Genomic DNA, 27,060 nt, shown 5'->3' on the forward strand with positions numbered 1-27,060 from the left:
GACCTGGAGAAGCGACAAATGTTGCCCATAGGGGCTCGAAATCCGATCGCCCGGTCGTCCTGCCCGTAGCTAGTCGCTATACCGACTGCGCTATCCCGGCTCATAACAGTATCGAGTAAATTTCATTTCATCTTCAGTTGTTCTCTTCTACATCCGTGGCAGGAAAGGGAAAACAGCAAAATAACCATCCTGCCTCACTCCATTCTCTGATGCCATAGGCTTAACCGTTGCTGTTGCCTAACTGTTTCAGTTAATCGGAATTTGACTCTCTGAAGTTTCAGCGATAAGGAGCGTCTGTACTTCCATACGTTTCTTCTTTGCTGTGTTTGCCTTAGAATGTATTTTCCTGCTTAATTTCTCTTTCAACGGAACACACTGAGGATCTGTGACAGCCAACTTATTTCACTTATCGCTTCGACCTCCGTAAGGAAATCTTGTCCGCATCTCAGTTATATGACTACAACCCATGTAGGAAATCCTGCAAGCAACTCAAAGCATTTGCACATTTTATTCTCGTGAGAAGACCACGGGGAAAGGCAAAAAGGCACACACTAAAGCGGGAGCACGTACTGACATATTAAAAATGAGATGTGTTTAGCCAGTGTGCATTACTGCAGGAATGCAAAGGGACGCCCGGGGAATGTATTCTCCACAGATCAAAAATGGAAGACTGAATTACTTACTCACGAGATATCTCCAAGTTGTCGTGGCCTCTCTCTCTCTCTCTCTCACACACACACACACACACAGATGTAGATTTAGTGGGAAGGCTCAAACTCTTCTGTGAAATATAGCAGTACGTTTTATATATCTAAAAACATGAAGCAAATCAGATGTTTGTGAAAAAGCTAGTAAAATTTGCGGTCTTCTTGGATGTGACGACATATTATTTCGTATGTTTCTGCCTACTAACGGCACAAACCTATTTACCAATGGTATAGATGAACCCGCATTTAACACGAAATTTTTCAGTTGGGTGTTAAATTCCGAACATGAATCTCTGTTACCTTTCTGGTCATTCTGATACTAATTATTTTTAAACACCATTCAGGCTGACTACTCTGAAGGCGGAAGCAATAGGTTTCTCTGAAACCCTCGCACTTATTTTACCAAACAACACAATTACACTCCCCTCCCAAAATGTCGTAATCTTAAGGTCGACTGAAATTAAATTCCTCTACACGACTGCTTGAACAGGCCACGGAAATATCTTACACATCCTTCGAGTTCAGAATCATCAGTTTGCCTGACTCCACATAACATCTGCAGCATCGTTAGAAGATACAGATAGATAACGTGGTCCAGCAGCATAGCGATGATTAATTAAGAAATGACTGTAAATACTAATAGTCGGGCATAGATGCTTGGCATTGTCTCGACGCAAGTGCTGTTTCCTTCTTCACCTTTCCAGTATAATTTTGCCAAACATTCTTTATTTCGTCCCGGGTGTTGCTGTTGGGCTGAAGGTTACGTTCCTAAAACTCGATCCTGAGCTGAGTAGTAGGCAGTTGTGTTGTTCCTGGACACTGGCATTGATTCTGCCTGACAAAGTAATTGCGTTTGGCTTTCCTTTCAGATAGCTAGATGAGACAAAATCCCCTTTGTTTCTTCTTTATGTCACGCACCAACCGTTTGTTTAAACTGAACGAACGCTCATTTTTATGCGGACAGAGTGTGTCCACCCTCAGTTCTGTCATCTTTGTCTGGAGCCGGCCTTCGTTATGGATGTGGACATTGCTGTTAATTGGATGTAATCCTGCTTAGGCATCTGTATCCTGGAGAGAAGCTGGAAATATGAAACGAAAACGTAATGAAACCCGAAGCAAGACAGTGTAGAAAAGGCCGAGCATTGCTGTATAAGCACATAGACAGAAGCAGGCCTCGCAGACTGACGTTGTGTGACCTGTTTAGTTTAACCCCGAAGATCTGCCTGTAGCCAGTCACTCTTTGCTGCCACAAGTTACCAAGAGTTATAATTATTTTAAATTTTGTAATAGTGCTCTCGTAGAAGATAAATGGCGCCCCCCGCGGACAAACAGGCATTCATAATTCATATTATAATACATATCATCTTCATAAATATGGCTTCAGTACTATGGGGCGAGCAACTGTAACGATAAATCCAATATATATTGCATGTAATACAAAGATGTCTTACAACACCCCCCCCCCACAAAAAAAAAAAACTTTCTGGCTAAGTTTTAATTGTGTTATTTCGGTCAAAGGTAGTGTATCAGCATGTGTTCAGTTCTTAAGCCTCTCTGATTGTTTTACCAAAATTTGAAGTTTTCTTGTGATTTATACATCTTCAGTAACAGCTGTGAATTTTTATGATAATCAGACTCATTTTCATACGATTTTGTCTTCAAAATAACTCAATAACATCCTGAAGACTGGCAAATCTGTGTTGAGAAAATCTGAATAGGTCTAATTCAAGTGGATTATAATAGGCTCCTTTCCAGACATTCTCGTCGAGTACAATCTCTCCTTACTAGGCATGACATTGACGGGTTCTTGGAATGTAGTGTTTATTTTTTCTTTGTTGCGTTTGAGAATTGAAACGGACAGAAAACACTTTCTATGTTTACACAGTAATCCCAGGGAAATGATTTCCGGCGCCACTGAATTGCCCGAGGATTAAATGGAGTGATGGTAGTTTGTTTTGTGTAAAATTTCACTCTCTAGTCGTAATACGGGATTAGTTACTTACTTAGTCTATACTTTAATCATTTTAACTTCCATGGAGGGAAACTGCTTCGATCGCGAATATTCATCAATTGCAGTTGTTGATGTTGTCTGTTGTAAAACATCAATTGCCAGAATGAGGAGATATTCACATTTATTCCTTGGGAGTTAATTTCAGCAAGTTCTGTTTCATTGAAATAACTGACACGAAGGATGTTACTGGATCGAAGAGAAAGGTCTGAAACACATTTTTTTCCCCACAGATATTGAATTGTCTCACATGAAAACAAAATAACCGTAAAAGTGTCTTCATTTTCTTTACGACAAACATCCAGAGTTAGAGTTATATTTAGCTCTGCATTATAAACAAATTTCTTAATAGTTTCATGAAACTCACTATGCAAATGGTGCTTTTGATGCTCACGTTATTGGAATTTATAAGTTCCGCCTTGTCAGAAACGTCAAAATGGCCGCACCTCAAGATGGAAGTCAATATGTGAACATCAGATGTTGTAATTCCGTTTTCAGAATGTTGTTGCTTTGCACATTTCGTTCACAATCGCACGAGCACAATGCAGATGACTCTTCATACAATAAAATTAACTCCATATACAGAAATCAATTTTTGTTAATTACGTTCCATTTAGCATTATTAGAGTTACGAAAGATGATGCCGATCACAGTGGCCGAGCGGCAGAAAGCATGAAGTGTCTTCACCCAGTCAAACCTTGGAATTGTGGGTTCGAATTTCACTCAAGCCATGAATGTCCGTCTACTTTTCTCTCTGTGTTTGTATGTGTGTTGTCCTGTGTAGGTTTTGGCCTTGCGACAGGTAGATCTACGTTTTTTCTGTGTTTGTATTGTCCTGTGTAGGTAGCGGCCTTGCAACGCGCTGATCCACCGTCCAAGGAGTACTACTAACTCTCTATAAAATTCTTAATTTCAGAATTAATTCTGCATGGGAACAGGCGAGAGGGCGTAATCCGTTAATGTAGAAGAAAGTGATGAAAGGTGATGACCTGAATTATACATACACTTCATTTTAATTGCAGGTGGGATGAGGTAGGAGTGTGAGGTGGTGCCACAATGGAGAAAGGCCAACATTCCGGGAGTGATGGCAGGAATGGAAGTGGGGCCGGGGGCGGCATCGGGGGCAGTAGCGGCGGCACCAGTGTGTGCCGAAGCTGCGGCCAGAGCCATGCCGCACACGAGCCTCACGTCTATGACTATGTTGAGGAAATTGACGAGGATCTCATTTGCTACATTTGCTTACAACCGTTCGTGACACCTCTGGATATCCCATGCGGACACACTTTCTGCGGGGCATGCCTCAGCACCTTCCTGCGGGTGCAGCAGCTGTGCCCAATCGACAGAAAGCCTCTCTCTGCAAATCTCTGTTTCCCGTCCAGCATCGTACTTCGAAAGTGAGTACCTGTGTTAAATCATGATGAAAAATTTATTTCGTTTCATTTTTGTGATATTGCTAAACTTTTCGAACTCAATGTAAACATAAGAGTTATTTCAATTAATTGAGTGATATATTGAAAATATTTGTTGATGTCTGGGGTTTCAGCTGAACAGCTGCTCGCGTTTAAACTTACTCATGAAGAAATGCATGCGTTATTGATCCATACCCTCAACATGTCTGTGGATAGGTGCTTGACTCAAGTGTTACTTACAGAATATTTAAGACAGATATGGTCAGTGACATAAAGTATAAGTTACGTTAATTTGAAGAAAGCAGTCTTCTGGGATTTGGAGGAACGTCGGTTAACACCACATATACACGGTGCCAAATCCCAGAAGACTGCTTTCTTCATAGTCACCGCCGTGAAAGGCTCAAATCTTACTTACGTTAATTTGTTTCAATTTAAATGTTCTATATCCTTATGCGGAAACTTAATAGGATATTAGAGGCTCTCTTTCTCGTTTCTCAACTCATGAACACCTTGCAAGACTTTGACATGACAGACAACTACATACAGACATACGAAATATTTGTGCCATAATGGTCAGTTAGGAATCACCCATTTATGATATTAAGAAATACACGGACTAACTTCATGGAACTGAGCCCTTCTGGAGAAACCGCCAGTTGTACAGCTATTTAAAAACTTCCCAGCATTTTATAGAACCCGAAGGTTCATTAACGTGTCCACAAGAGCCCTCCACTGGTCACTATCCTGAGCCATATGAATGCAGTCCATATCTCCCCATCCTATATCTATAAGATCCATTTTAATATTATCCACCCACCTAAGTCTTTATCTATCTAGTGATCTCTTTCCCTCTGGGATTTCCATCAGAATCCTATATGCATTCCTCTTCGGCGACCGCTTCTGTGGTCCAGTGGTCAGAATTCCTGGCTACAGATCCAGAGGTCGCGGGTTCGATTCCCGGCGCTACCAGATTTTCTGAGAAGTACTCTTGAGGATAATTGAGCTGAACAATTGGAAAAGTAGCTGCTCCGGTCTAGAAAAACCGATATTAGCGGCTGTGGGAATCCGTTCAGCTGACCATGCGACACCTTCTATCCTCAAAAGTTGGCACTAACTTCGCCAACAATCGGCGGTCGTTCGGTCGGTATAGGTCGTTTGCGGACTAAAGACCATGGAGTTTTTTGTATTCCTCTTCGGCCCAATTCGTGCTACATGTCCTGCCCATCTCATCCTCCTCGACCTTATCATTCTAATTATACTTGGAGAACAATACAAGTTATGAAGCTCCTCATTATGCAGTTTTCTCCAGCCTCCTGTCACTTCATCTCTCCTTGTTCTAATTATTATCCTCTGAAAGACCCTCAGTCTGTGTTCCTCCCTTAATATCAGAGACCAAGTTTCACACCCACACAAAACCACAGAAAAAATTATTGTTTTGAATTCAGTCTCCTCTTAATTTCCTCCAGAATCAGATTTTAATCTGTTATAGTCGTTCCCAAAGATATGAAACGTCCCACATTTTCAGAACGTCCGTTACCTATCTTTATATCATGATTTTGCTCCGCATTTTTGCGTTTACTTCTGGACCAACTTCCTTACTAGTGTCAATTAAGTTTTGTGTGTTTCTCTTTATGGTATCTATGTTATTTCCCAATAGATTCACATCATCGGCATAGACCAGCAGCTGATGCGTCCCATTTAGTTGCAGTCCCACCTGGTTTTAGTGAACTTCCTAATGGCATATTCTAATTAAAGTTGAAGAGCAGTGGCGATAAAACATCTCCTTGTTTTAAACCATTGTGGGTTGGAAAAGTATCAGTCATGTTTACCTTTACTGACTTTACTATACGTTCCCTTTAAACACTTTTAATCAGCCTGACTAATTTCATGGGCACCCCAAACTCTATGAGAATATTGTACAATATTTCCTTTCTAACTGAATCATAGGCCTTCTTGAAGTCTACAAATAGCTGATGTACTGTCTCATTGTACTCTCGTTCTCCTGCGAAGGTTCTCACATTTTTTCTCCAATATTTGACGAATGCAAAAATTCTAATCAGTAGTTGATCTGTTACTTCGAAACCCAGCAGAACTTAGATGTTTAGCACCAGTGTCACGAAAGGACAGCATATAAAATACTTGGGATAGCTCAGTCGGTATAGCGACGGGCTATGGGCTGGACGGGCGGGGTTTGATTCCCGACAGGGGAAAGATTTTTATCTTCACAGCGTGTAGACCGGCTCTGGAGCCCAGCTAGCCTTCTATCCAAATGGCAACAGGAGCTCTTTCCCGCGGGGGGCGGTAAAGCGGCAGTGGCATGAAGCTGGCCACTCACTTCCGTCTAATGCCGAGCTCAAGAACGTGGAGTTATACTTACACATACATAGTGCTTAATTTATTAAGCACAAGGACAACTTTGCCATTTTACATTTTACAGGACGTAGGACGTAGAAAATTGTTAGTCATTTCCATTAACCTCTGCTTCTTACATTCATTCTCTCTGAAATCCAACTTAATATTATCCTGAGTAGTATAAGTGCAAATGAAATCCGTGCAGTATTCAAATTAGGCAGGTAAAAGGTAAAGTCGTCCCTGTGCTTAAGTAATTACGAACTACGTCATGAAGGCGTATGGGGGAGTAGTTGTATATATCTCCACATTTTCTTGGCCTCGTCACTAGTTGAAGGTGAGTGGTCAGGTTCACGCCCCGGTCGCTTTACCCCCCGGGGAAAGAGCCCCCGATACCCATTTAATAGGAGGTTGGATGGACGCCAGAGCCGGTCTCAACGACGTGGAGAGCAGAAAAATTCTTGATCCTACCGGGACTCGAACTCCGAACCCTCGGGTCATCCAGCCTGTAGCTAGTCGCTATATCGACCAGTATGAAAACTAGCAAAATTAAGGAAGATCGTTGGGAAAATTGTGTCCTTTTTGTGATCACAAATCCAATGTGATGTGACAAGTTCGATGACATCTGAGGCTACCAGCCAGCCTCCTAAGCCTCGGGCTGCAGACGTCAACCACGCTCTCTTTTCATTTACATAGATACCCCCTCCTTATTGGTTTGGGTGGGATGGATGTCTTCAGGGTTACAAGCCGGCCTCTACGCCTCGAGATAGAGACCTCCATGCTACCTCTTCTCTCCCTTCATGGACATCCTTCAAACCTCCTCGTGACGTTTCAGGACCCGATCTTTACGCGCAAAGTTGGGACAGATTGGTCGAGCCGTCGAGACATCCTCTGTGATGCATAATCCAATACCTGCTGTGATAGAGATGTCAGGGGCACGGTCGCCCTCTCCTTTGCTCTCTGAGCGTGCTGTAATTTGTACGTCTTCCTGCACTTTACCTCCCCGATGACATCTCTATTCCGACAGACAGCAACAGCATGATGTTTTTCCTTTCGTTCGAATTCATGCCGGTACTCTTCAATGTGCAAGATTTGTGATTTATTTTTGGAAATTGAGACTGTGTAGATGTCCTCTTAGGCTGACTACATGAATCCTGTCTTTCTTACTCAGTCTCACAGCCATAAATTCGCGAGTTTTCTTGATTTCGCAGAAACTTTGACAATTTTATATGAGCTTCTTGTAAGCTGAAAAGGAACCATTTGCTTGTTCTGTTTGGCCTTGTAGCTGGAAATGGCTGTATATGACGAGGGAGCGGAGTGACTTTCCCATACTCAGTCCTCTGCAATACCTAGCGAGGGCTTGGAGTTTCTCTTTCAGTCCGGAGTATCTGACAATCAACTCTATTTTGAAAAGCCCCGGAACCAAAGTCTCTTGACCAGATGGAAAGACCTTATGAAACAGCCCACAAATCGCAAATCACAATTTCATATTTTGATCTGACGGTCTCAAAATACGACTTTGTACCGACCAATTCGGCCAGGCTTGATGCAGTGGCGTTCTGGTTTCAAAGACACCAGACCCATGCCTTCTGATTTAAGAATTTTGTCTCATTAATTTTCATACACACTCAGCCTCTATCTAATCTTATGCTGGTTTTGGGGCCCACCCAGACTCCTGCCAAGTACCGGAAACTCTTTTCTCGGGATAAAATGCGTGAGGCTTGAAGCTGACCGCTCACCTCGAAATAATCCTTATATATAGAATGATGGAATTATACTTCCACCCCCCCCCCTTTCGTTTTCATGGCGTGGTGCTTAATTAATTAACTACAGGGACAAATTTACCTACCTAATCTTATATTCAGCCTAACATTACAAATTCTGCTGTTATTTTGAGAACGTAATGACGTAAGTTAAATCCTGCAATTCTGGTTGTCGATTTGTATAAAACGAAAGCTAGGAAATACAAATGTTTTTTTACTTAGTTATGTAGATCGATGTTGTGAAAGTGACATCGCCAATGAAATTATTTTACAGCCATCAAAGTGGAACTCCTTCATCAAAGAACGATCTACAGTGTGCCGTCTCACAGTAACAGCCCGCTGTGTGTTCCCCTGATACACCTGGCAGAACAATCCTCATCTCCTATTGGACTCGCCTACTTGATTTCTTCCAGTTATCCAGTTCTTACACACCTTCAGATATTATTTCTTGCGACACTTCACGGATGAATCAAATTTATTGAAGTTGTTACCATCCAGAAGAAACAATTCTGATGCCTTAAAAACTGTGTCAAAATAATGTTTCTGTTATTCTTAGGATGTGGTGAGACTCAGTTCCTGGATACTTAGACCTCAAGTGATCTAATTTTCCAGCTGATAAATGGGAGAAATGGAGCATTTTTTGGAATTTTAGTTTGCAGGGGAAACAGAAGTACTTGGAGGAAAATTGTTTCACTGCCACATTATTCAGCTCAGATACCACATGAACTGGCATCTGATGACTGTGAAGAGCCGTCTTTCCTAAATATGCCGACTTAACTGACCAATTGGCTGACTGACTAACACACTAGGTTAATGAAGCAGTGTCTTCATTAGAAGTTTGTTTGAGCCAATGGAAAATAGAAATATAGACATTTGCTAAAGCTGGCATTTCAGTATCAAGTCCTGCCTGCTAATGGTCCCTATGCTGAGCCAGATAAATTCGTCCTATCTACTCATACGTAATTTCAGTGAATTTTTCTTATCTGTCAGGTGTCCTAGGAGATGATACATGAAAGAATGGAGTTCCGATGACTGCGGAAATGAGATCCGTTAGTTCAGTAGAAGATAAGATGTAAACATACGAGTATTTTTTTTTAATTCAGTGCAAGGCAAAGGTAAAGTTGTCCCTGTGCTCAGCGAATTAAACACTACGCCATGAAGGCACATGTGGGAGTGGATGTATAGATCCACATTCTGTTGACCTCGGCACTAGCTTGAAGTGAGTGGTCAGCTTCACGCCCCGGCCGCTTTACCCCTGGGGAAGGCTCCTAAATTCAGTGTTTCATGCTAAAGTATTGCAGAGCATTTCCAATCACCATCACGCTTTATAAGAAGTTACTGGCGGAGTTGAGTGCCTGTGTACTTATGTGGAGTTCCAGTGTTGAGACTTTTATTTTTCCCTGAAACACGGCATCTGTTGTGCTATCTGCTGTGCGATACTGTTATTACAGTGGTATGTGCCCTCATCAGTGACAACATGCCTCGTAATTCGCTCTTGTATATTTTCTAGCTTCTATGAGAAATATGAAGGTCGTGAACTGATGTGTTAGAGAATGAGGTCGAAACCTTGTAATTCTGCGGACAGGAATATGCACTATGTACGGTAGCAGACCACTGACCACAGCGCGCACACAATCCTCACTTCATCTCATCTCTGACTCGAAAATATATAACTGACATAAAGTGTATTAGCCGAATATGTCGCCCATGTAGTAGCATATTATTGTTCACAGTTACTCATTGAAACAGCATTAATTAATCATTAATAAACTGCATTATGCCTGTTTCGATGTCAAAGTGTACTTCGCCATTGCGTTTTTCTTTCGCCATGGCAGTAAATCAGATAGGCTTGCATAGATTTGGGGAAGGAGAGGAGACTTAAAATATATAATTTTTCATTCAATTTAGCGGTTAGATAAGGACTTCCAGCTAGATCTTATACAGCATGCAATCCTATTGCAGACTTTCGCTCCTACAAATCTTATTTTGTTATCATTTTCAGGTAATTTATATTAGTATACTTGTGATCTAAAAATTATATGCAATTTTAGGAACTGGATTATCGTGCTGGAGTCATGCACATATGTCATCGAGTCAGAATTGTTTTGTTTGTAACTGTAAAAAATGGCACGGATTATTATTATTATTATTATGATTGTTATTATTATTATTATTATTATTATTATTATTATTATTATTTACTCGTGCTCACTTTGCAATTTACGTTTGGGCTGTTAAGTTTCAGTAAATATAAATGAGTACTTAATTGAATTATGGTTAACTGTAGACAGTTCGTCTTAATGATGTCCTCATAATCGACAATCTGTCATAGACGGAGTTAATTTTCTTACTGAAAAAGTCCACGATCTGAAAAACGACAATGTGTCGCTAAGTATTAAGCTAAAATATATGCAAGACTCCTTTGGTGTTCATCCAAGCAGCTTTAGGGATCGTTGTCCTCTTGAAATGGCCCCCAGTTAAACACGAATGTTGTTTAATCTAGTAAAGCCGCACCTCAGCAGAGCCCTTGTAGGAGTTTTGCTGATGCCGTCAGTTCTGAACTCTCCGCGTTCCAGCACCAGCCAAGGAACCTTCTGATGAAGGATTTACTTTCTTGACTAACAGGAAATACCTTATCGCTAATGAGGTTTCTAATCTGAGTCTGTCATATCCAAGAAATCTAGGACGCCTACGATTGAAATATGAAATACCTTTACATTCTTTGTCGTTACCAGTACTATAAAGGGGAAAAAGTATATCCTTCTTTGTTTCCCGTTTTGGCCCGAACGTAACTTCGGTAGATTTTGGAAGTCCATCTATAAAATTTTAAAGACAATGTTCGACACGTGTGCTTTTTTTCATATTGCGGTCAACGACAAAGACTTTCGGATACTGAAGAACACTGGGCTATTGCCTTCTGATATCTCAGTCGGTACAGGATGAGCTGCAAGCTGGATGGCCTGGGTTCAATTCCCGGTAGAGGCAAAGAGATTTTCTCTATTCCACAGTGTCCAGACCGATTATGGTTTCCACCCAGTCTCCTGTTGAATGGATACCATGGTCTCTTTCCACGGAAATAAAGCGTTTGTGGCGTGAAACTGACAACTCACCTCCATCTATTGTTGAGGTCAAGAAAGTTGGAGCCATACTTCCAGTCCTTCATACGTCTTCATGGCGTGGTGCTTAATGAAGCACAGGAACAATTTTTTTTTCACTTACCCTGGCCGTATATATACACCTTATGTCCCCGCTGTTTCACCAGCTCTTAAGAAGGCCGGAGGTCCGGCGGTTACAATGAAGTTGATAATGACAATCCCTGTGGTCTGAATTTATTCTATTATACTCTACCGTGTAGAAGCGTTCCTACGTAGCAACCGCGAAACGAACAGGTTGTCACGGCAACGAGTTACCCGCATCAGTAGAGGAACTATTGGAAACGGTGTTTTCTGCGTGGTCTGTGCCAAGGAGTTATATAACGAGGACACAAGCCAAGTAGCTCGTGTGGAAGCCGGGTCGAATACCTCCACCGTAGCCCTGCGAGTCGTAGGAAGCGACTAGTTCACTAATACACGTGGCAATATGTTTATATGGAACCTAAATTAAAATCCTGCCACTTTAAGGTAGAAGGTTCCTGTGCCTAAGGTCTGTGTAAACGCCCGTCCACATTACTCGTGCTCGTGCGTCAGAAGCTTCCTGCTGCCGGAAGATTAGGATCTGGAGCTGACGAAGTGGACGCCCAAACTTGTTTGCATACAAAGCCTTCGCATTTATTCACAACAGATATCAGCTCCAGATCCTGATTTTCGGGCAGCAGTGAGCTTCTGACACACGAGCACGAGTAATGTGGACGGGTCTTACTAAAGATGTATAAGGGCCATAGACAATTTTTTTTTCTCATTCTAGACCTCAATATTAAATGGAGGTCAATATTCATCTTCGAGCCCCAGCCGCTCCTTTCACGTGCAAGTTCCCTTCTAGCGCTCAGTTACAATGTGGTGGAACATGCGAAGAAGAAAATTTTCACGTATGAGAGGAACAGACTATTCCATATTCTCTTACAGCAGGTGTGAGGGGTAGACAGTTTACTTCTATGCTGGCAGTTAGTTTCCGCCAGTGCCTGCGTTCGAGTGGCTCATAACGGGCTCCGCTGTTCTCTTTCCGCATCATTTCCCCTCCGCGCGGATTTGTGCCATCACATAGTAATCGAGCTCTACCCGATGGATATGAGACTGAGTGTGCGTTTGATCCAGTCTCAGAGTAACGAAGAACAGAATTCCTTCCCCTTGCCCGGATTCGAGTCATTCGTCCAGCTAATAGCAAGTAATTTTACCGACTTGGCTATTTCTAAGTTAGGAAGAGGGGTCAGTATCGAAATTTATTTATGTTATCTATTCACATTGTGTTCGCGTTCATCCGCACATCCCCTTCCCCTATTTTTTTTTTTGGCTAACTGACGGAACGGAGACGAAGTCAAGCGTGATAGTGAATTCGAGAATTTGGGAGGAAGTCGCAGGAAAATATGTAACCGTTTGTAAGCAGTGGACATGGTAACAACCATACTATCAAGTGGCGAAAGGCGCCATGTATTCTTGCTCATAAATAGGAGACAGATTACATCTACGAATATACGTGTATATCTTACTCGATTATTGACTGTAATTTTGAAGTTAAATTCGGTTGGATTTTAATCTGTTGAAGGTTGATTTGTTGATAGAAGATCATATATATACAAGGGGAACCCAAAGGAAACCGGAATTTGTTCTAGAAGGTGGGGCGCTTGTAGTATAGGCTTCCGCCGCTAGGCGGTTATCTGTATCACCTTCCTAATTCAGTATGCCGGCTGTCGTCATCAGAGAAGTTTGCGTTAGTGTTTGGTGAATTGTTTGCAAGTGACTTTTTTTTTAATTCGTCTATTTTTTATGGCTGATTCACACGAACAACGTGCTGCTGTGAAGTTTTGTTTCCTTTTGGGGAAAACAGCAACAGAAACGGTTATGCTACAAACAGCATACAAGGAAGCCCCCATGAGTAAAACACAAATTTACGCATGGTCCTTCCGTTTCAAACGTGGTGAAATATCAACTGATGATCAATCTCGAAGTGGACGTCCTTCGACCGCCCGAACTGATGAAGACGTGACAGAAATTCGTCAAATCATTCTGGAAGATCGCCGGCGGACGATTGACGAACTTGTGGAACGTACTGGGATCGCATGGAGTTCCTGTCAGCGATTTTCAACCGAAGAATTTCACATGAAACGACTTTAATCGAAGTTCATGCCTCGCCTGCTGACCCCTGATCAGGGAGACAATTGCCTGACGACATGCCATGCTCTGAAGTAGCACTAGGAAACCTATCCTGGTTTGTTTTCCAAGGTCATAACTGGAGATGAATCTTGATGCTACGGTTACGATCCTGAAATAAAGTATCAGTCCAGCCAATGGAAAGGTCCCAATTCTCCACGTCCCAAAAAAGCACGAAAAGTGAAGTCAATTGTGAAAACAATGCTCATTTGCTTCTTCGATTCAAAGGTCGTCGTGCATTCGGAGTTTGTATCCCAGGGTCAAACAGTCTACCAGAATTATTATTTTGAAGTTTTGAAAGGTTGCATAACAGTTTAAGGAGAAAACGTCCCAATTTGTGGCAAACAGGTGAATGGTTCCTTCATCATCACAACGCGCCTGCCAACACAGCGCTGAGTGTGCAGCGATTTTTAACCAAAAATGGCATGGCACCCTTGCGTCACCACCCGTACTCACCCGATCTTGCCCCGTGCGACTTTTTTTTTTATTTCCTCGGATGAAAAGAGATCTCAAGGGAAAAGTTTTGCTGATGTTGAAGACGTAAAGAAAAAAAAACGACGAAAGTACTAAAAGGCATCACCAGCAATGAATTAAAAAATATTTTGAGCCATGACAAAAAACGTTTGGACAAGTGCATTGAATCAAATTGAGAGTACTTTGAAGGGGATTGAAGTTTTGTCACGTAAAAATAAATACAGGTTTTTTATAAACAAATTCCGTTTTTTGGGCCTCCTTCGTCTATGTATATATATCGCCCGGCAAATAATATGTGAATCCGCAAAGAAAAGAGAAATTCTCGCTACCAGTGTTAGGAACCAAATATATCCAGAGCAGTAGCGACTAGGGTTCATAATCCAGAAATTTCGCTTGTACTTTCTTAACGGAAGACCACAGGACTTTAGGATCGCCGTAGTCTGAATTTAATTCAAAGACCTTCGTAGTAACCATAATGCAGTGGGAGAACGCGCAAGAGCAGTCGCTCTTCAAGCATAATGCAAGGTTTGTCAAGAAACGATATTTGTTTCCTTTCTGTTTGAAACACAATATTCGCTTTTACAGGAGAGAGGCTCTTCCAGGTAACCTTACCGGAACGCAACAGGAACATGGACTGTACGAGCTTGGAGTCAGCATGCCTTGTAGAGCAATTCGCTTAAGCGCAATGCCAGTCCGTGGAAATATTACGAATATGTTAATGAGAAGAAAGCAGTCTTCTGGGATTTGGCACCGTGTATATGTGGTCTTAACCGACGTTTCGGAGGAACGCAACGCCTCCATCTTCAGGGTAGAAGAAATAATATAAGAAATCTGCAAAGCGAAGAGACAGACTGCTTTTACCGGTTCCCACGGTCTCTTCGCTTTGCAGATTTCTTATATTATTTCTTATACCCTGAAGATGGAGGCGATACGTTCCTCCGAAACGTCGGTTAACACCACATATACACGGTGCCAAATCCCAGAAGACTGCGTTCTTTATAGTCACCGCCGTGAAAGCCTCAAATCTTACATGTTCATGAGAACTTTAGAACCAGGCCTCATTCCGAGTATAATAAATATAACCTGTAAATATTCGTACCAGTGATATTTATAAATTATATTTTTATTCGGTGAAGGGGTTCTTTGAATTTTATGTTACATGAGGTGTTCTGGGCCCATAAAATATTTGATTTTTTTTCGTTGTAAAATGCATCTTCATTTCTCAGTTAATCGATGAAAACATTAATTGATTTTTAGCATAATATACAGGGACCCCTGGAAGAGGTGGCCAAATTGTGGGAGGTTACTAATCAAGTCAAGAAGTGTTGTATGGGCATATGTTTTATTTGCAACGGATGGATTATTGAACGTTATTAAAAAGGGCCCGGACATTAGTGATATACATTAAATTAATATTTGAAGATTACGGACGACTTAAATCATGCACCTTCGGTTTATTTTTTTATTGCTAGTGGGGTGGGACTAAAGTCCCTTGTACTTCTGGCCTGTTGTACCAGCCCCAGATGATGGGTGAGGGTGAGTGTGGAGCAATTGGTGGAATGAAGATTGGCAAGGGAAACCGAAGTACTTGGAGAAAACCTGCCCCAGCGCCACTTTGTCCACCACAAATCCCACTTGACCAAACCCGGGATCGAACCCGGGCCGCCGCGTTGGGAAGCCAGCGACTAACCGCTTGAGCATTGTTCTTGAGAAACTCTACAAAGCAATGCGCGTGCAGACATCTGCATTGCAGTAACATGCGCACGCATCTCTGTATAATCATCGTCGAATTATAATCTTAATCTGCTCAGTACTGAATTAAAGTGTTTATAGATACGTCATTTTGCTGACCTTAGTTTCATCCTATAGACTGTTTTTCTCTACTACGCCTTGCTGAAACATATTACGAAATATATTATTTCAGTATTCAGGCAGTGATTACGCAGATATGCGTATATTTTATGGTTTTTGCAACGATAACTTAAAAGCTGCCGTTTAAGAATATCGACAACTATTCTTGAGCAGGAGAGATCCAAATGAAAAGAAAAGTTCGGAGAAGTTCACAGACATGTGTGACAGACCTGAACATGTGCTACCACTTAAATGTCAATGTTAGCAATGCTAACGTTGTTGGAATGAACGCAGCCCACGACTGAGCGACGGAAGAATACATACTCGTTTTTGCCTCCATCGCATAACAGTACGGAACACATGAAATTATGAATGTATACTTATCCCATTGTGACAAGCAGACCAATTTCTTGGAAAGAAGTTGACGGACGCGTTTTCTGGAATACGAAAATGAAAGATGTAGTCCTTGGAAGCCAGCTGGCCGCTGTGATTTCAACATGCCTGTCCATGGATACGAGCATTCAACAAACATTTTCCGAGGACACTGCTACGTTATATAAGCGGCCATTCACATAAAAAGTAAAAAGAAAGGAAGTTATTCCTGTAACAGGCCGTGGAGTCGCATAGGGTTCTGAGAGGTTGAAGCTCCCACAATTTCTCTAGACAATCGGATCACAGAGGGCGGTAAGGTTGTCAGTCTTACGCGACGGCCGCTCTTTACCCCCCCCCCCCCCNCATTTCTGTTAGAGACTGAGTCGACCCCAGGGCCATAGTTAGGCTGGATGGATGAGGTAAATTGAAAAAATCCACCTGAACGGGACTCGAACCCGCGAACTTCCGGCCTGTAGCATAGTGCCTCAACCAACAACGCTACCGCGTAGTTCACATAAGAAGTTAGTCGTAATTTATAAGGTAGCGGTAAAGTAACTCGGAAACTAGTCTGAACAGTAAAAGATAGACTAAAAGAGAAGGCATTCATAGTCCAGTCAGAATGGAGCAAGTCTTAGGCAGTCACAGCTGTTATAATTGATCGTGATTAAGAGCTATTGTAAAAGAAGCAAATCATCCAATTCAAAACGCGTTGATATTAGTCACGGAACCATAATCTTCGTGACAATGTACAGCACATTTAACATTAGGAAACTATGGAATACATTCTACGGCTACACCTTTTGTGTTAAATTAATATGCACCTGGAACTGCCTAAGCTCGATTCATTCGTGGTCACAGGTGTGCGCGTCACTCAGTCGTGATGAGAAGTGAATCATCGCAAAAGGAAGAAGGTAATTTTCAGTACTTGTACTCAGTAAATGTATGGTCCGACATCATTTTTAACCGTCTCATCGGACCTCGTATTTTCGAGGCTGTCTTACAGAGGAAACGTGCGAAGACGTTTTGAAAAATGAAATTCCATTGTTTTGAGACGACGTCTCCTTGATGACACGACGTCGTGTGTACGTTCAACACGACGGAGCACCTCCACCCTTGCCAGCAGGTGACAGATTATCTTATTTTCACCTGTCCTGAGCACTGGATTGGTAGAGGTGATCCAATTGTCTGGCTACCGAGATGTCTAAATCTCAGCCAACTCTAAAGGGTTCTGACGATGCTGTATAACACTCAGGATTACTGAGTTTTTGGACTTCATCCATCATCTGTATCTGTACCATAACTGAGGATTTTAGTCGCCGGGTTCGATTCCACGTTAAGTCACGTGGGGTTTGTGGTGGACAAAGAGGCACTGAGGCAGGTGTCCGTCCGAGTACTTCGGTTTCCCCTGTCAATTCTCATTTCACCGACTGCTCCACGTTCATCCTCATCTATCATCCGGGACTAGTACAAAGGCCAGTTAGTGATAGTCTTACCAAGTGGATTAAGTGTCACTCCACCCCAAGAATTGCCCACTTTCTGGTATTCTAAGGACACAAAAGAACACAGCGTTTCGGAAACAAACTGAAAGAACCACAACTACAACTCCTTGCCAGTTTCGAATATTAAACATGTCCCTATGACACGTTTATTCAAAATGGCTTGATTAATAACCCCCTTCATTATAGCCACTTTCTCCAGATACAGCCTGTATACATGTATAAATGTATAATGTATAAATAATGTTGGCTGTTTACAGACGCATCTAATAGCTCTTGATATAACTGCATGCTCCCCTAAATACGCTGAACTGTAAGGACAGAAGTTGTGTTCCGTCACGAAATCTGACGTTCCCTGTAAGGATGCAGTCCTCACCCCAAGGCTTCACATTCTGCTTATTTCACTGCAGTTGTTAGAAGCCTGCAAATTTTGGCTTTGTTTTCATTCAGGCAGGGAGGGCGCATAACGCCGTAGAATAAGCAACACAATTGTTTTTCGAGATACCTAACAGCACACGGGGCTGTACCAGTGCAAAAGCAAGGACTTGTAATTTTAATTCTGTGTTTCAGCATCCTGTTGCAATTGTTTAACTTAACGTCCATATATTTATCGTCCGTCAGTATTGCAACACTTGTTTATTCACCACTTAATCTTAATTTTAGTTTAACATTTTACACTTTGACACAACATGTTTCTGCCCCAAACGGCCATCTTCGGGTGTCTTGATATGTTACAAACATTTTATTAAATTATATTAAAACTGCTACACTGTTAAAATCACACAATGTAGTTCTCTTTATAAGATAAACCTAACAAGATAAAATCCATTACAATTTCTATTATACCCACGTTATTTTAGTGCATTCTATTTCACCTCACACGGGGTGTCGTCCATTATTCATAAATGTATGCCTGTCCAGGTGTTTTGTTCCGGCAGCTTGCCCCTCACGTTCATAGCCTACTTTTCAGTGATGTCTGCAATCTGCCTTAGCTCATTGGTTAAAATGTTTACGAAAATCCCTTAAATTTTTGTAACAGGTTATATCTGATATAGTTGTCAGGTACTACGATTCAAAATCGAACAGGATTTATACTGAATGAAATTCGGCTGAACCTCACCGGTCAGTAGTAAGGAATTGGTGGACTAATTGTTCGTACCATTATTCACCTGTTACATCAACGTATGAATGATTCCACAGTTGGTATATATTACTCCTTTAAAATCAGTGTTAATAATTATTTTCTCCCTCCCCCTAGATATACACGAGTTTCATCAGGCTTAAACTGTTCCGAAAGCATGTAACAGTGGAATTAAAAAATACCAAACTTCGTTCGCTGGTATCGACAACAGCTATCAAGGCTCAAGGATCTTTGTATTGAGTTCGGATCCGAACTGAGTTACTGCATTTTCAATACTACAAAGTCTTGTGTTAGATGTAGAATCGTTCTCGTGCACATGAAGCTGAGTTATTTCTGGTGGCGGTCTGTAGCATCAGTATTCTTCTGAATCAAGTCATTGTTACTTCATCCGGTGTGTAGATCGGACGAGAGTGCTTGGGGGCAATGACTTTGAACCTGCAGTCACATTCGTTGTGTTCAAAGATTGTGGAGTACATATTTGTCAATTTTATTTACGTGGTACAGTCACTAAGTTCGTGGACTGTGGTTTTATTGCATCGTATTACAAGGTATTCACATATACTTACACATATCCACATCGACCCTCAAAATAGTTGCCGTTGGCCGCTATGCAACTCTGCCAACGTTGATATAGCTGTCGAAAACATTGCTGAAACATATTGGCGGGAAATTTCCATACCACATTTCTTGTGGAATTGACCACCACCTCGGACGACTGAAATCTACGACCACGTAGCTTTGCTTTCAAGCGGTGAAAGAGAAAGAAATCGCACGGTGCGAGATCAGGTGAGTACGGAGGGTGTGGCAAAACGGTGACCTGTTGCCTTGCCAGTTCCTCTTGGACAAGAACAGAACGATGTGCAGGGGCGTTGTCTTGTAGCAACAGCCAATTGTTCATACGCCAAATGTTTCGCTAGGGGATTTGCCTAGTTTCTGGCAGAATTTGATGTTTGCCCGTTGTTCAAACTGCCACATTTTCGAATTCCGCCACTCCCATGTAACTGCAGTTCACACTAGAGGCCGTAGTTGTGTTTATACTGTTTGCATACAACTGCCTCTTGCTGTGACGAGAGATGAATTAATAGGGCCATATATCGTGCCTCAACCTATCCTCTGTAGTACACTGCAACGACGCTTTGCGGCCAGTCCACGAACTTATTAACTATGGTAGTATAAAGACGCTGTTCATATCTGAAGGTACGTAGCGTCGAGAGGGTAACTTAATGAGGGCTACTCAGTAAGATGCGGGGTACGTGGTAGCGTACTTGCTTGAGGCACTGTGCTACAAGCCGGAATGTCGTGGGTTCGAGTCCCAATAAAGTGGATATTTTTCAATTTACCTAATTTTTCCAGCCGCAATATGGCCCTGGGGTAAACTCAACCTCTAACAGGAATGAGTACCATGAAACTTCCTCGAGGGTAAAAGGTGGCGGGCGCGTAAGGGTGACAACCTTACCGCCATCTGTGAGCCGACTGTCTAGAAGATGTTGGAGCCTCATCCTCTCACAACACTATTGGCCTTCACGGCCTGTTACAGGGATAACTTTATTTTACTCAGTTAGGTGCTTAATAGATTCTATCGTTCTTTTAAGAATAAATCTATACACTTTCGCCACGTTGTATTGTAAACATTAAAATGCAAAATATATCCTGCGATGATATTTTCCGGAGTATGCAGTAGATATTTATCATTTAGCTTTCAAGTTTTGTAATTTTCTGTCTGGTGCTCACACTCATATCTTGAAATAAAAGGGCTGGGAATACGCTGATAAGGCACCTCTATTACAGCGAACTGAAATGAGAACGAATCAAAGAAACAGGACATTTTAATTCAATAGTTTTCTTAGGTCAGTGTCAAGATGTCACTTTGGTTTAGAATCTTATCAGCGAAAATATAAACTAGGGAGAATGTCAGCCTAGACCGTAGTTATCCACGAATTACCACAATTTGTTACACAGTGCCGGGAACAGACTCACTTTATTTAAGCTGTCCCTGTAACAGGCAGCGAAGGCCCATAGGAGTATGAGAGGTCGAGGCTTCTACGTCTTCTAGGCAGTCAGCTCATAGATTGTGGCACAGTTGCCAGCTTTATGCTCCGGCTGACCTTTTATCCCCCAGGAAAATTCATGGTACTTATTTCTGTTAGAGGCTGAGTCGATCCCAGGGCCATAATGCGGCTGGAGGGATTCGATCCCGCAGCCTTCCGGTTTTTTTTATATTGCCTCAACCAACTACGCTACCGCGTGCCCCCCCACTTTATTTCAATTCATGTGTTTATTCGCTGTCTGTATTTCCCAAAATAATATGTTGCCTCTAACTCATTCGGTTCGTAGTGAAACCAGTGTTCATGGAAAATATGTACACATCATCCATTTTGTTTCATCTCAGCAACTTGGATGACAGGACTCAAATTGTAAACGAATTCCTTTCCGTGTGATATGCTAGGTGCTGTCAGAGCTGACGATGTGTCGCCTGGTCAGGCCTCTCGGACAACTAGTAGCGGAGGCAATCATTGAAAATTGTATGCCGGTTGGTCGGAAAATCGTCATGGGCGGTTACATCTAAACGTGGAATGAAAACTAGAAGTACGAGAAGAAATTGTGTCTCAATTGAAGACCTACTGTATCCATCGCACATTACATATTAAATCTCCTGGAACTGAACCCGGAACACCACAGACAGAAGCTGCGTATTAAGGCTATATTTAGGAAACTAGAATATATTCTGCGAAGCACCCTATCCTCACACACCCTAAATCTATGTCCTTCCCTTGATATGATAGACCAAGATTCTCACCAATACAAGACCAGAGGCAAAATTAAATTTAATGTATTTTGATGCTTACTTTATTTGGCAGCAGACGCGAAGACAAAAGATTCTGAGCTGAATGGCAGCAAGCATTCCTAGAATGTAAGCTGCTCTTAAGTTAATCGCGAACCCTATTTTTCTTTGTTAGTATTATTCACAAGTGTTTCAGAACAGGATGTTGAATAGAATATTTGGACCGAAGAGAGATGAAATGATGGGTTGGAGAAAACTACATAATGAGGAACTTCATAACTTGTACTCTTCTCCAAGCATAATTAGAATGATCAAGTCAAAGAGGATGAGATCGGCAGGACATTTAGTACGAATGGGTAGATGATGAATGCATGTAAGATATTGGTGGGACAGCCGGAAGGATAGAGACCACTGGGAAGAATAAGACGTAGGTGGGTGGACAATATTAAAATGGATGTTAGGGAGATGGGATGGTATGGACTGGATTGATCTGGCTCAGGACAGGGACCAGTGGAGGGCTCTTGTGAACACGACAATGCACCTTCGGGTTCCATAAAATGCTGGGAAGTTCTTGAGTAGCTGCACATTTGGCGGCTTCTCAAGAAGGGCCCTGATCCATGTGTGAGTTAATATTTGAACTTTGCCAGGCCTTCAAATTATCTGTCTCTATGATGTGGTTTGTCCTGTATTCTGATGGAGTGACATTTGAAATATTGTGGCATATCCGCTGAAAGCCTGAATAGTTAAATAATAAGAGACGGCCATTACGCCCCTAGCAGTTAGGAGACAGACCTGTCAGAGGTCGTCGCAAAAAGTCACTCCCTGAAGAGGGCGTAGGAAGCGGAGGAGCCTTAATTGTAAGGAGTTGCGTAGCAACGCCGAGTCTACTTTTGAGATGGACGCCAGCCTGCGATGACATGACCTAAAGGCATAGGAGCCTCCACTGTTTGAAGACGCAGCAGACTGAAAAGAATTGTTATTGAGCTGTAAAGTGTGCGAATTAGTAAAACGGTTAAAATTGCTTGTAATCACGAGTCTTATAGAGTCCTATTGATCCAATTACCAATCCAAATCCCGTATATAGTCACTCAGTCATGTTAAAATACATTAGTTTTCTGTGACTAGTATAATATAACGCAGATCACAATGGCCTCGCGATCTAATGCATGAACTCTCTTTTCCCGCTCGAACACTAGGGTCGTGGCTTCGAATTCCACTCAAGGCATGGCTGTCTGTCTGTGTTTATTCTCTTTGTGTATTGTCCTCTGTAGGTAGCGGGTTTGCGACTGGCTGATCCCCCGTCCAAGGAGGCCTACCGACTGTCATGATTAAGAAACTCAGGCGTTTCACGGATGCACTGTGCTCCAAGTGGGGTAACAGGAAAGAGAGACAGAGAGAGCGAGTATAATATACACTTCGACATATCGAACATTTCATAGCTCATTCTCATATCTTGTATTTCATTCTTTTGAACTTTTCTTCGGAATGCATATAACGCCATTTTCCAATTCAACTCTTCCATCTGTGCTCTTGCTTTTGAATGCGTTATTCAGTTCTTGAAATCGTATTTTCAATTGTGACGTCATAAAGAGATACACAGTCGTGTTATGAAAGCTGAATGGTTTCGACACGCCAATTCTCCGAGGAGCTCTGCATTGGCACAATAGAAACACAACGTGGAACTGTAAGGCTGCAGTGTATGGTTCATATGTCAGTCATACAAAGACAAGTCCATTGAGCGGGTCTTTGTGCGAAATGGAATCCGATTGGTCAGGCATGTTGCACTGGCACAGGCCAAAGCTGCTGTGAGGAAAGTTTCCTTCAGGCGTTTCCGCTTCTACTAATACATTTAGCTCTTTGTTGTCTGTTTGCACTTGTTTTATGTCTGTCCAGCACTAACCTCGACATTATTAGATTGTTCGTCCACAAACCGGATGCGTCACGCTTCGTATAAAAGGGTATACCCTTCTTAGTCGATAACTTTAAGTTATTTAATGATGCCGCCCTAACTGTAGAGGTTATATACAGCCAAATAAATTGAAGACATTTTCATTAATAATGAGTAGGGAATGACCTGGGGCTAGTCACAGTAGCCACGCAGCCTAAGACACGAACTGTCCCACCGCGGCGGCCCGGGTTCGATCCCGGGGTCTGATAAAGTGGGATTTGTGGTGGACACAGTGGTGCTTGGACGGGTTTTCTCCGAGTCCTTCGCTTTCCCCTGCCAATCTTCATGCCACCAAATTCTCCATTATCATAATCACCCGGGGCAGGCTACAATAGGTCAATCAATGGCTGCCGTGCCGAGTGGACCCAGTTGGACTCCACCCCCCACTAAGCGAATTAAAAAAAAAAAGGCATGAACTGACTTCCCTCGCTCTGACGCTGGGATTGCGGGTTCGAATCCCACTCACAGAATGGATGTGTGGTGTGTATGCGTTTATTGTGTGTTTTTGTTGTCCTGTGATTAGGTAGCGGCCTTGCGACGGGCTGATCATTCGCCCAAGGAGTCCTACCGTCTGTGAAAAATGAGGCCTGAGCCCTGAATGGGCTGGAAGAGCCATTGAAAAAATTGGGGTGGGAGAAGACGTAGAAGGAGGAGTTCATGTCTCTTCAAAAGCTGTCGTTAGCGAGTTCGCTTGAAAGCTCACGAAAAGCTGTACGAGGTAGAATAACCGATCATCCGGCCGAGTTTATAATATTTTATTTCCGAATGAAAGTGAAATTCTGTACTGCTATGTTAACCTGGTCGAAAAAAAATATACCACTTCATCATTGCTGCAGATTGCTTCATTGAAATTTGTGGCCGAGCCTTCAAATGCGGTCTGCTGTGTATGCGGCAGGATTTTGGAAGAGTAGACGTGACAATTTGAAAATATTTCCCCGTTATTTGCTTTGCGATACTAAGGTAAATCACGGCCGCGCCATAGCTCAAGCGGTTAGTCGCTGGCTTCCCACCGCAGCGGCCCGAGTTCGATCCCGAGTCTGATCAAGTGGGATTTGTGGTGGACAAAGTGGCGCTGGGGCAGGTTTTCTCCGAGTACTTCGGTTTCCCCTGCCAATCTTCATTCCACCAGTTGCTCCACAATCACCCTCACCTATCATCTGGGGCTGGTACAATAGGCCAGAAGTGGCCGCAGTACAAGGGACTTAGTCCCACCCCACTAGCAATAAAAAAGTACCGTCTGTCGAGATTCGAACCACGTCCTGCAGAAGTCAAACGTCTATTACTGGAGCGTCCAGCTGTAGCAATAAATTGTGGTATGCCACAAATTATTTCCCAGTTCTTCCATGTTCAGTGTTGGAAAGCATTTTGATAGCAATTATTCGATGACCTGAAATCTGCACATTTGATGTAACGCCCTTAAAGTGAAAGGATATCAACATTTTTCTTTATATTTGTGAATGCAGTATCATTTCAAATGAAATTTAAATTTCATATTGAAATTTGTATCAAGCACTTTATTCCAAAGAAATAATTATATATATTTTAAACCTAATGATACCTCATCCTTCTTCTTCTTCTTCTTTTCATGTGCAGATGTGCTTGTATGACTAATTGTACTGTGGATATGAGTTTCTATTATGTTTACCTATGAGTACAACCCTAGTGGACCTTGGCCACTTTTTCAGTTTCTTAATCTATACGCAGTCAGTAGGACTCCTTGGAAGAGGGATCAGCCCTTCGCTAGGTCGCTACCTACACACAAAAAACACAAATACAGAATAAACGCACACAGTCATCCATGCATTGAATTGGATTCGAACCCACGATCCCAGTATTCGAGCGGGCGAAGACGGTTCATGCCTTAGCCTGCGCGGCCACTGTGATCTGCTTGTATTACATTTGTTGGTATCATTAAATAGATTTAAGTTTACGAGGCCGGGTTGTTAATCAGGCCCTGTTCTACCTCAGAATCGCAGTATTTGTTGGATTCTGTACAAACCAACAACGGCCTTTATTAAATTCAGACTCAGAATTTCCCAAGAGCGTCTGGTAGAAACCCTGAAATAACTAAGACAGTCTGCGCCCTCAGTTTGAGCTAGATCACAGAATAAGGCTTAAAAATATGCGATGAAATGTTTCGGCAAGAAGATGACCACTTCATGGTATACGCCTAGCACAGGAACGCAAAAAACATTGGTCCGAGATTTGTGCTTCGCGCAACAGTGAATGTTAAGACTGCAGGCTTCTAATATGTGACTGAATGAAGAAGTTCATCCATACTGAAGACGAAGGCAGCGGATTCCTTCTAAACGTCGATAACCATCTTATCATACTACACGGTGTGACATCCCAGAAGACTAAGATGTTAAAAATTATTCTACCGCGAATGTTTGAATTTCACTGGTCCAGTATTGATGCTAAGTGTGACAGCAATAGCTGAGGCAAGGAACTAGATCTGCCGCTTAGTTTGCTTCCTTGGGGGTGGGGGGGTAAGGGGACTGTCCACGCGCCTAGCACGTTCAGTCTTAAGATTGTAGTTTACTTGTGGTTGCCTTTTAATGCCCTTTTGATGGCTCATAGATAATTTAGTGGCTCTACATAACTACACCGAAGCTCTGTGCTGCATCCAACCCTTCTCTCAATATTTTATGAACCACAAATAAACTCTGCTGCTGAAAATATATTCAGAACTTGGAACAATGTCATGAAGTAAGCCCTCAGCAATTCGCTGAGTTGAAAATGTCCTCTTATTTCATTCAGAGCTTTAATTTGATTACGTTCACACCACTCCATCGCTTCCAAATATTGTAATATATTGAAGAGATCTGTCTTCTTGGATACGAAACCGTGTAAAAGAGGCATGGTAAAGTCGTCCATGTGCTTCATTAATTAAGTACTACGCCATGAAGGCTTATGGGGAAGTGGATGTATAGATCCACATTTCTTGACCTCGGCACTAATTGGAGGCGAGTGGTTAGCTTCCTGCTCCTGCCGCTTTATCTTCGGGAAAGAGCTCTCGGTACACATTGGATGATAGACACCAGAGTCGGTCTCGACGACGTGAAAAAGAAAAAATTTCGACCCTATCGGTACTCGAACTCCGACACCTCGGTCATTCACCCTTTAACCAATCGCTATACCGACTGCGCTATCCCGGTCACCCTTATATATAAAGCCATGTAGTCAGTTGAAAGCCAACCGACGTTTCGGTGCTTGTATTGCCTCAATCTTCAGAATCGAAGAGTAATCCAAGCAAGAGATCAGCATGAAACAGGTAGTATCTTGCTGTATTACGTTTCAGCCCTGAAATTGGAGGCGAAGTATTGCCCCGAAAACTCGTAGATTTTCAACGGACTACACGGCGCTATGTCCCAGAAAACAGAGCCGTTCATAACCTCAGCTTACATTGTGATACACTGATTCATCCTGCATATATCCTCGACAGACGCTCCGTGCT

The 27,060-nt window shown here is 42.4% G+C and overlaps 1 protein-coding gene across 4 annotated transcripts in view; it reads left to right on the forward strand.

Annotated features, from left to right (window-relative positions):
* Positions 1–27,060, forward strand: part of LOC111865374 (ligand of Numb protein X 2) — a 597,517-nt gene that overhangs the window by 184,122 nt on the left and 386,335 nt on the right. For all 4 annotated transcript variants that reach the window (XM_023853347.2, XM_023853345.2, XM_023853346.2 and 1 more), the window contains one exon: positions 3,738–4,109. In XM_023853347.2, the coding sequence (XP_023709115.1) occupies positions 3,772–4,109 (338 nt within the window). In that variant the 5' untranslated portion in view covers positions 3,738–3,771. The remainder of the gene's footprint in view (positions 1–3,737; positions 4,110–27,060) is intronic.

This window comes from Cryptotermes secundus, unplaced genomic scaffold (genome assembly GCF_002891405.2).
Source record: "Cryptotermes secundus unplaced genomic scaffold, Csec_1.0 scaffold164, whole genome shotgun sequence".
Lineage (NCBI taxonomy): Eukaryota > Metazoa > Arthropoda > Insecta > Blattodea > Kalotermitidae > Cryptotermes > Cryptotermes secundus.